The following is an 11,803-nucleotide window of genomic DNA, read 5'->3' as shown; positions in this document are numbered from 1 at the left end:
ACTTGTGCAGGATAGCACAGGAGTGGAGCAGAAGCGATTACATGACACGAAGTACGAAGATAGAAGATTTTTACTTTTCAGTTTAGAATTAGGAATTTAATTGGGTTTGTAAATATTGCACTTTACGCCCTCTGCGAAGGGTATTCATTTGTTGTAATAGTTAGTTGTTTTACTTTTCTTAAACAATTTTACATTTCAATAATTTGGCAATAAAGATTAGTTTAGAATTGTGTATTTGAATACGAAATATTTCCGTTCCCTGAGTTCGACCCGGTCTCATCCACTAGTGAGAACCGGTTTTTATTATTTGATGTCTGGTTTTCACATGTTTTTCATATAAAAATCTTTTCAAAATTACAACGATTTAAAAGAAGACATCACTCATGCATGCACACACACAAAAGCTACTTTAGTTGCAATCATACCTAGTAGTGTGCTCATGATTGTAATATGGAAACATCTTCCTGGGTTTAATATGAAAACATTGGATTGTTCATGACTTCTGCTATTACTATTAAGCATCAAGAAAAGCTAATATGCAGCGAGAGGAAACCAGAAAAAACTAATATGTTTGGTAAGTAGTCTTTCTAGACATTTCATACTTTAATAGAATTTATATATGATGTTTTGTGCAAGCTACTAAGCCTGCATGATACTTTTTTGTAGCTGGTTAGGGTGTAGAAAAAATAAAGTATGTAGTGTTAGGCTTCAACATTAATGTTTTTGTGGTGTACTCGTTTCCATTTCTCTATTGACTATAGATAACAATAAGTAGTCTAAAAGACCTAACAAACTCTTTAAAATTGTTAGGCAGTCTTTCCACTTTCATACTTGTTGTAGCACTGCTCACATGCTGAAAAAAGAAGAGGACAACAAGGCACCCAGTTGATCATGAATTCTTGGGACCAAGAGCTAAAAAGATATCATATTATGAGCCTACTCAAGCAACTGATATCATATTTATAAGTTAGTGATATTACTGGTGTTATGGAATTGCACATTTTATGTACTGATTTGTTCTGGTTGAGGTCTCAATTTGGGGAAGCCTATGATTATCAACGTATTTGCTATGAATTTATTGTAATTCTTTTGTGTTAGTTGATGCAGTTCTGTAGGTGTGAATTTCTCTACATTCTCTATATGTTTTGTACATATAATTGAATTTGGTTTACTTATTCTTTTTTACTAGATTGCTTCGAAACATAAAATATGCAAAATGATCTTAGAACAAATAGGGCGACATCTGTTAATTTTTTTGTTTTGTTTTTTGTAGGTTTATAGCCTATAATAGCGAAATCCCTGTCTCGCCGTTATAGGCGAGTCAATTCTTCCCGTTGTAGCCTATAACGGCGAGATAAAGATCTCGCTGTTATAGCGGCTAGTTAGGGATTTCACCGTTAAAACAACCTCATCGTTAAAGATTGTCACACCATTATTGGTGTTTTCAGTTTCAACGAGATTTGTCTCTGGTGGTGGTTCACCTTTTAATGAAGAACTATAAATGTTGTCGTTATTACTTAACAAAGGCCAATTTTTTTTTACTTGTACGCAAGAATTGTCATCATTATAGGCCTATAATGGCAAAAAATAGGGTAATAGTGGCTAGATATGTCGCTGCATTGACCTGTGTCCTTATAGTGTACTCTCAACTCTTTATCCTGCTATCCAAGAGAGAGAGAGAGAGAGAGAGAGAGAGAGAGAGAGAGAGAGAGAGAGAGAGTAGGGATGTCAATGAATTGAATTTTATCTGATATCCCACGGGATTCAATTCCATTTAGTTGCATTTGGCAAGCCAAAACTATATTCTATTATAATCATGTGGATATAGTTTTGACTTTTTTCTACAGAATCCGATAAACGTCTGAATTTGAAGGATATCCACATTTGTCTACAAGTAAAAAACTAGATCTAGTATGAGCTGTTCACCATTCGAACTCAGAAATCCATTTATCCAACATCCCATTAGTCAAATATGGTATTGGCCACATACGATCCGAATTCAAACCGATTAATTCCCTAAAAGTTAGTCACCTTGGATAGTGGTTATCTTTTGAAGTTCATCATTGTGAACCAAAAGCTTTAGTTTTTAATTGGCAAAAGTCCCTTTACTAGGACATTCAATTTTTAAATAAAACATGTTTTAATACGAGAAAAGGTGTCCTTTTCAAGATTGACAGCTTTGAACACCATCTTTTTCAACTTAATTTATATCTAAAGGAGGGTTCCAAAGTGGTTATTCTTTCCTTAATTGCTAATGCATTCTTTGCCCTTCATAGCAAGAAACCTCTATCATCCTTTTCATGCTGCCTGGCCTTCTCTGTGGCCCATGTGTCTAGTTTAAACCAATGTTTGTCAGTATCGGTGCATATCAGCCTATATCCGCCGATACTTATAGTATCGCCAGAAAATCGATATGATACTGACTTGAATAGGCTATTTTTTAATAAATATAAAAAATAGCTTAAAAGTAATTTTTAATATTATTTTAATGATTTTAACATGTGTCACGTTCTGATTGACACATAATAATTTTTAATTTTTTTTTTGACCGATTCAGAGCGATACACTTGAGTATCGGTATTGGGCCGATACACCTGAATCGTTAGCCAAACCATTCAGGTCCAATTCCGATACTGACAACATTGGTTTAAACAATAAATAAAAGCATTTCAGACCATGATTGTGTAGTCCCATAATTGCAAATGGTTTGGAGACCATGTGATTAATGGCACCAAAGGATTGCACTAAAAAGCAGGCTACAATTATGAAAGGCAAAACCTAAAATATGCTTCTGATGCTTTTTTTTAACACTACTTTAGTTTTATGGCTTGCTAACCCAAATGAAAAGAAGCATTTTATTAGGTGGCATCGTAGATATTAAAATGGTATTATTAACCACAATCAAGGTGCTTTCTTGACTTTATTGCAAGGTTGCAAATGCTTTAAATAAATGCTTAATATTCTTCTTTTAGAGATTATTTTGTTCAAGTCACATGGATCTAATAAGATCAAGTATATAAAAGAAAAATAAATATGACAAACAGACAAAGGATCTTTTTTTTTTATAATGTGTAGAAACCACCGATTTGGTTTGGACGTCTAATTACTGGCCAAGGGGATTCATTTGTTCGACTCAGGTAGATCTAATAAGATCAAATATATTAGAAGAAAAATTAATGTGACAAAAGGATGGTCCTCAAGCCTCTTTTGTTTCTTGTTTACAACGAGGAGAAACCACTGTGGTCTATACCATAGTCACACCTATATTGTTCAAGGTAATTTCTCGGCCAGGGTTTTTTTCATAGAGATTTTCAATGGGTGGTTTTCCCAAAAAACAAACTTTGGTATTTTTAAAAAAATGTAAAAATATTAAAAATATAAAATAACATGTTTTGTATCATTTTTCTTAGAAAAATATAAATTTGGAAGGTTTTTAAAATACAAAAAAATACAAAAAATTGGGCTTCAAATACATAAATTAAGAATATTTTCATGATATTTTTATTTATGATGATATTTTGCCAATATTATTGGCTGGCCTGAAATTGCCTATAATATTGTGATATTTTCAAAGCACCAGCTTTATCGGTGGCACTGGTTTATACATCATGTTATAGGCCAAGAAGTACCAGGATGACCATGGCCTGTTTCTGTACTGAGCACTTCTCTGCCCACTGGGGATAATTTTCTGTTGGATTAGGCTTTTTGGCAAGGAATGCACACTTCAAGTATAGAACTCTTGTCTCCCTACGGGCAAGAGGTAAGCCCACTGAGTTTTACCTCGCTAGGACAGTGATCGTAAGTAGAGCCAGCGCGGTTAGGTCTCTGATCTTGGGGACAGTTTGTCCATGTAAATATCAAAAAGTATAGAACTCTTAGCCTCATTCAATTTGAAGAACTTCAGCCAATCTAGATGAGGATGGTCCTAAGAATTTTCCATTACCAAAATACACTAGTGAATTTGGTAACGATATAAAGCCTACCCCGTTTTGAAAATCAGTCTAGTTGTGATTTACAAACTCAAATATTATATTCTTTGCCTGCCTGGTTCCATTTCTTCACTAAAAAGGTGAGTGGGACCTTGGCGCTCACCGACCATTCGGAAATTTCAAAGTAGCCGTTGCTTTTACGCTTTAAAAAAAAAAGCAATGCCCACAGTAGATTTACCAAATTCTCCCTTACCTTTGTTTTTTAACTCTTAGAAACCAGAAAGGAAAAAAAATGGTTAAATGAAAAAAAGGGCAGTTTCTTTTTTCCTAACGACAAATTGCACCCCTCATCTCATAGTGACAAATATCGCCACATTTATTAAAATCTAGCAATAATATAGTAAGAAATTGCCTGAAAGTTTAAAACAGCAATTTCTTGTGAGATTTTTAAAATATCACAAGATTTATGAAAAACATAAATACCGTGATTTAACCATGATATTTACATTTTAAACAGCTATTTTATCATGAAAAAACCGCATATTTTTATTTCTAAATAATTTTCATAAATATTTTCTTATAAAGAAATTTATATTTTTTAATTTATTTATTTTTTGTCAAGATTTTGCAGAAAAAATGTGAGATGTATGAAAAATTTTCAATTTCTTATGAATTTTTGTAAAACGAGATTTTGCCGAAAAATTCGTTTGTCACTATGTCTCATCTAATCATAGACTCATTGCTAAAAGAAATGAAGTTTGGTTTATATTTGTCATCCATGGGTCAATGATGCATGTTAACTTGGTATGCGCAGAGATCCTTTATGCTGTCCTTGGTAAATAGTTCAGGGTCCTTTTGGTAATGTTTCTTTTACCCGGTCGACCCTTTAAATCTCTCCAAACGCGCCTCTCTTCCCACTTTAATCTCTCACTCTCTCTCTATCTCCCAAACATCAATTTCTGGTTCTTTGTTTAAACCACCCAGAATAAAAAACGGGAGAACTCTCTGTCCCTAGCTCCCTCTTACTGTCAGCCTTCAAGAAAAGATGGGCTGCTCTGCAAGAACTCTTCTGTCCGCCAGCTCCAGCAGAAGCCGCCTTCTGGACGATGCCGACCTTACTTTTGAAGACAGCCTCATGTCGCATCCATTCGTTTCTGACACAGATTCTGAGTACATTTCCAGTCATTCATCAAATGATTCTTTTAGTACCGGGGCAACACTGAATTGCGTGTGCTTCCGTTCATTAGCTGTACTTTATGGACATGTGGGATCTGTATCTTGCTTGGCATTATGCGGTGAATTTGTACTCAGTGCTTCACAAGGTACGGATATTCGAGTATGGCAGCAGCCGGACCTTCGGCAATTCGCCAAGTTTGGCCATGGAGATGGCTCAGTTAAGGCAGTGGTCGCAGCGGGAAACAAGGTCTTCACAGCCCATCAAGACTCTAGGATCAGGGTTTGGAAAGTAAGCCGGAGCTCCGAGAATGCATTCAAGCTGATGACAACGATGCCGACCACCAGAGATTATCTTGGCAAGTTCATGAAGCAGAGCAATTATGTACAGACTCGGCGGCACCGCAGACGTCTATGGATTGAGCACGCCGATAGCATCTCATGCCTGGCTGTTTCCAATGGTTTGATATACTCAGGTTCATGGGACAAGACTCTCAAGATATGGAGAATTTCTGATCTCAAATGCCTAGAGTCCATAATCGCTCACGACGACGCGATCAATGCGCTGGTAGCACACAGAGGACTAGTGTACTCTGCATCCGCAGATGGCAAAGTGAAGGTGTGGAACAAGATGAAGAGTTGCACTAGTAGGACACATTGTTTATTGGGTGTGCTAGAGGGGCATAAGGACGTGTCTGTGAACTCAATAGTTGTATGTGAGGATGGGAGATTGGTATATGCGGGGGAGTCAGATGGGTACATTTTGGGGTGGCAAGGGGATGGTGAATCAAAGAATTGGAAGTTGGTATGTGAAGTTAGGGCACATCAGATGGCTGTGTTGTGCTTGTCCACAATGGAGGACTTTGTTTGTAGTGGGTCTGCTGACAAAAGTATCAAAGTTTGGAAGAGAGGGATTGGTGGTGGGCTCTGTAATTTGAGGGTTATATGTGGACATGAGGGGCCAGTTAAGTGCCTGCAAGCATCTTCACATAGTGTTGGAGGTGGGTTCATGCTCTATAGTGGGAGTCTTGATAAAAGTCTGAGGGTTTGGTGGGTTCCTAAGGATTGTGATGTAGAGAGTGGGGGTGACACATATATTGGGTACAAGACAGAGAGTCATATTATTTCAATGTGATTTTTCATTCTTGGAGGTGTGCTATTTTTTGGTTGAAACTGTGAATTTGTTTACTGCCCATTGGTGGCAAAATAGGAAAAATGTTATTTTTTGCTATGTTCTGGTGTGTGTAATGATGAGGAATACTTGTTTATGATTGGTATTTGTTGAATTAATTAATGAACTTCTTGCTTTATATGTAAAACTGGTGAAGTTTTAATATTCTGAAGCAGAATCTGTGGGGTATGATATAGAGACCACATATCACATTTATTCTATGTATTGGCATGTTAAGTGCACATTGTGCTTCATTTATATTGGGATAAATATATGCTACAGTCGTTTGTACACACAATCTTGTAAAAAACACCAATCTTTTTAAACTTTTGTACAAATTGTCTGTAGATCTAACCTTATGTGATCTACATACTTTATTTAGTAGAAAATAGGTCTTGAATCATGTCTTTGCAACGTGTAATATGGGTTTTAAGGACTTAAAAAGATCAACAGCCCATAATGTATCAAGATTTTGTGAATCAAAAAATAATATTTTTATATCAAAAAATATGATTTAAGGTGTGTTTCCTAGCAAACAAAACATTGTTCTATAGATGATGTTTCGCCTGCACATGACTCATCTACACCAACTACTCATACACATCACGAGACAACGATGGTTGGTATGTATAGTTCTATAATAGTTAAAGTTATTTACTCAACATGTAGATAGAATGTGTACATAGATTTTCTTATTTTTGTATAATAATCCAAGAGAGTCGTACGGATGTTGGGTCTTCTTAGTCTGACACACGATAACACATTGAAATCATGTATATTGATAGTCGACCGTAAGTATTTCATTATCACTTGTCTAATACTTATCTTATAAATAGTGTATATCGATAGTCCATTGTTAATGTGTACCAATTCATATGCAGCGCAAAGTTTGAGCCACAGGAAGTAATTCAAGAAATTAGAAAGTCATTAGTTCAACATCTTTCAAGACTGATCGCTCAATGAAAAGAGTACCCAAAGGAGGTGTTGGACAGATTATGATCCTCATTCGTGGTATACAATCATTTATCATAGCTAACGTATTTCATATTTAATTTTTTGTTATAGTCATGTGTACTAACTTTCTAAAATTATTTGTAGGCTTCAAATCGCTTTACGACTGCAAAGGAGGAACAGGACGTGAGGCTGGTGTGGCAGAAGGTGGCTGCCAGTTGATTTGCTGACATGCTTCATAATATGAAGACTGCAACAATAAATGCAACTGGTGGGACAGATGATCCACTATAGTGGAAGGGTCATGACCCATCTAATATCAGGTCAGATTATTGAGATGCAATGTGCGACAAGTGAGCGAACCATGAATTTTGAAACCGCTCAGCAAAGGCTGCACAAAACCGAGCAAAGATGCCTGATGCCCATATATACACAAGTGGTTCTAGGACTTTTGGGAGCCACCAGAAAAAATGATAACTCGTCAATATATATATTTATCTATCTATCTATATATATTGACAAATTTTTAAGTATTTTTGCATACTTTTTAATTAGGTTTTTTTATCATTTAACCTTGTAGGAAGCCGAAAAGGAGGTCATATGCCTTACAAGGATGTGTTTGTTGAACCACATAAACGTAAGAGCACGGGAGAGTTCGTATCAAATAATGAGAGCGACAATGGTATGTATTTATTGTATTAATAAATATTATAATATACAAATTACCATGAATTACATTATCATAAATATTATAATTATTAATTATTAATTCATACTGTAATCATTACTTTGTAGGAGTCATACAAGCAGCAGATGGTAAAGCGATATGACGATGACTCCACTCAGCATCCGCCTTTTGATCCTGCAGTATGGGTGACTGCAACCAGTGAACCCAAAAAATGTCGTGTGTTCGGGTTTGAGAGTAATATGAACACTACACTAATCGTTGCATCCTCCATCCAGGGCTCTCAAAGTTCTCCCGCCAGCATCAACTCTCAACGTCTGATTGATATTGCTATTTCTTGGGATAGTGTCTGTCAGCTTCTTCAGGACAAAATGTGTGACTTTTTACATGAAGCCATTCTCAACCTTGTCCATAATGAGTTATGCAACTTTTTTTGGGACAGAAGAACTTTGTCTACCTTCAACATGAGCTCTGGTGCCCGTTAGGTACGAATAATGTTTATTTCAATACATTTCTAAAGTTTCATGTCGTTAGATTTTAATACGTATATGCATGATTAAATACATATATACATGATTGAATCACTATGAAATTTTATTGATAGCATTAGAACACATGTATGCATGATTGAATCACTATAAAAAAAAATTGACAACCATAGAACACATATATGCATGATTGAATCACTATATTTTTTTTTGACAGCCTTAGAACATATGTATAAATGATTGAATCAATATAATTTTTTTTTTATAACCTTAGAACACATATATGCATGATTGAATCACTATGAAATTTTTTGACTACCTTATAACGCATATATGCATGATTGAATCACTATGAAAGTTTTTTGATAACCTTAGAACACATATAAGCATGATTTTATCACTATAAATTTTTTTTGGCAACCTTAGAACACATGCATGATTGAATCACTATAATTTTTTTTTACAACATTAGAACATATATATGCAAGATTGAATCACTATAAAAAAAATTGATAACCTTAGAACACATATATGCATCATTGAATCACTATGAATTTTTTTTTACAACCTTAGACCACATATATGTATGATTGAATCACTATAAATCTTATTTGACAACCTTAGAACACATATATGCATGATTGAATCACTATAATTTTTTTGACAGCTTTAGAACACATATATGCATGATTGAATCACTATAGAATTTTTATGACAGCCTTGGAACACACATATGCATGATTGAATCATTATAAATTTTTGTGACACCTTTAGAACGCATATATTCATGATTGAATCACTATAGAATTTTTATGACAGCCTTAGAATACATATATACATGATTGAATTACTATAAATTTTATTTGACAACCTTAGAACACATATGCATGATTGAATCACTATAAAATTGTTTTTGACAACCTTAGAACACATATATGCATGATTGAATCACTATAAATTTTTTTGACACCTTTTAAACACATATATGCATGTTGAATCACTATAAAAAATTTATGACACCCTTAGAACACATATATGCATGATTGAATCACTATGAACTTTTTTTTACAACCTTAGAACACATATATGCTTGATTGAATCACTATGTAGTTTTTTTGACAACCTTACAACACATATATGCATGATCGAATCACTATAAACTTTTATTGACGGCCTTAGAATACATATATGCATTATTGAATCACTATGAAATTTATTTGACAACCTTAAAAAACATATATGCATGCTTGAATCACTATGACATTTTTTTGACAACCTTAGAACACATTTCTGCATGATTGAATCAGTATGAAATTTTTTTATCAGCCTTAGAACAAATATATAAATGATTGAATCAGTATGAAATTTTTTTGACAGCGTTAGAACACATATATGCATGATTGAATCACTATAAAATTTTTTGACAGCCTTAGAACATATATATGCATGATTGAATCACTATAAAAAAAATTGACTGCCTTATAACACATATATGCATGATTAAATCACTATGAATTTTTATGACACCCTTAGAACACACATATATGCATGATTTCATCACTATGAATTTTTTTTGACAACCTTAGAACACATATATGCATGATTGAATCACTATGTAAATTTTTTGACAACCTTATAACACATATATGCATGATCAAATCACTATGAACTTTTATTGACAGCCTTAAAACACATATATGCATGATTGAATCACTATGAAATTTATTTGACAGTCTTAAAAAACATATATGCATGCTTAAATCACTATGACATTTTTTTGACAACCTTAAAACACATATCTGCATGATTGAATCACTATAAATTTTTTTTGTTAGCCTTAGAACAAATATATAAATGATTGAATTAGTATGAAATTTTTTTGACAGCCTTAGAACACATATATGCATGATTGAATCACTATAATTTTTTTTGACAACCTTAGAACACATATATGCATGATTGAATCACTATAAAAAAAAATTGACTGGCTTATAACACATATATGCATGATTGAATCACTATGAAAGTTTTTTGACAACCTTAGAACACATATAAGCATGATTTCATCACTATGAATTTTTTTTTACAACCTCTGAATTCTGTTAATGTCCTTCACTTTATTGCTAGTGTTTGTGTCATTCAGCCATGTTACTTTGATTGCCTTATATTAGGTGTATTGATATAATTTATTTTATTATATTTTATTTATCAATACTAACATTTTGGTTCTCTTGTAAGATGTTGGAGATGATCAGCGTAGAGGAGCTGATGGAGGCATGGATGGAGGGGCAGATCGAGACAATGAAGAGGATAATGCTCCAAATTTTGGTGAGGATTAGCTTCATGTGTTGAATTTGTTTCACGTACTTGTTGTTTCAAACAAAACCCTTTGTATATGTTTACTTGTAACTAATTAGAACTTGGCGAGAATTATACTGGGTTGTTAAATTTGTTTCACTTATAACTTGTGTTAAATTTGTTTCACCTACTTTGTATATGTATTTTTTATGTGTATTTTATTTTTTATACACAGGTTATATAAAATGTATAACGAGAAATTTTTTCTCGATATTTATATTTCAAACAAATTTATTTATTTTTTATGATGGATTAGTGACGGATATTGTCCATCACTAATATTCAGCGATGGATTTTTCGAAGAAATTCAATCGCAAAATGGCGATGGTATTTGGCGATGAATAACATCCATTGCCAATTTAGCGACGGATATTTATGTCTCAAAAACTAAATCAGTAGATGTTTTGCGACGAAATGTAAACCATCACTAAATTGACGATGGATATTAGAGACAGATACATATTCATCGTTAAATTTTTGTGACGAATTAGCGACGGATCATGACATTTGTTAATCCATCGTGAATTAGCGACAGATCATTTCTGTCGCTAATTAACGACCAAGAAATTACGACAGACGCTATCCATCGCTAAGTCGTCGCCAATCCATCGCTAAACAGTTCCGCAATGGATTTGTGATGGCTTAGTGTCGGATAGCGTCTGTCGCTAATCTGCAGAATTCTTGTAGTGTCAGATAATAATAAGTTTTCCTTCGATTGCTATCATTTGAAGTTCAACCTATCATTTGAAGTTCAAGCTTCTCAAGGTCACGAGTCAGCTGAATGATGGAGGAGTTGGATGTCGAACTAAAGGCTATATTAAAGTTCTAAAATTATTGAAACATATTGGCTAAAAATAATATTTTGAAAAATTGAGCTCTCAAGCCTAGAGGCACATTCTTAAGGTCTATATCTTTAGAATTTCAATTGCCTAACTTCATAATTTTTGAAGATACGATCAAGGTTTATGTGTGACTATCTTCAAGGTACATCTAGGCTTGGACCTCAAGAGTGTCATTGCTTTGTAAGGTGACCTCTTTTACACATGAA

The 11,803-nt window shown here is 34.0% G+C and overlaps 1 protein-coding gene across 1 annotated transcript; it reads left to right on the top strand.

Annotated features, from left to right (window-relative positions):
* The first annotated feature begins 4,974 nt into the window (after positions 1–4,974).
* Positions 4,975–6,237, top strand: LOC149819993 (protein JINGUBANG-like). Its single transcript, XM_089981718.1, has one exon. It carries the CDS (start codon positions 4,975–4,977, stop codon positions 6,235–6,237), a length of 1,263 nt encoding a protein of 420 aa, XP_089837844.1.
* The last annotated feature ends 5,566 nt before the right edge of the window (positions 6,238–11,803 follow it).

The sequence above is a fragment of the Nuphar pumila genome, chromosome 12 (assembly GCF_984573655.1).
Source record: "Nuphar pumila chromosome 12, dmNupPumi1.hap1.1, whole genome shotgun sequence".
In the NCBI taxonomy this organism is placed as follows: Eukaryota; Viridiplantae; Streptophyta; class Magnoliopsida; order Nymphaeales; family Nymphaeaceae; genus Nuphar; species Nuphar pumila.
Note: the sequence above shows the minus strand (reverse complement) of the source record. Positions and strands in the feature narration are given on the sequence as shown.

Coding starts and splice junctions, on each gene's coding strand:
- LOC149819993 (XM_089981718.1), top strand. CDS start 4,975: ATGGGCTGCTCTGCAAGAACTCTTCTGTCCGCCAGCTCCAGCAGAAGC.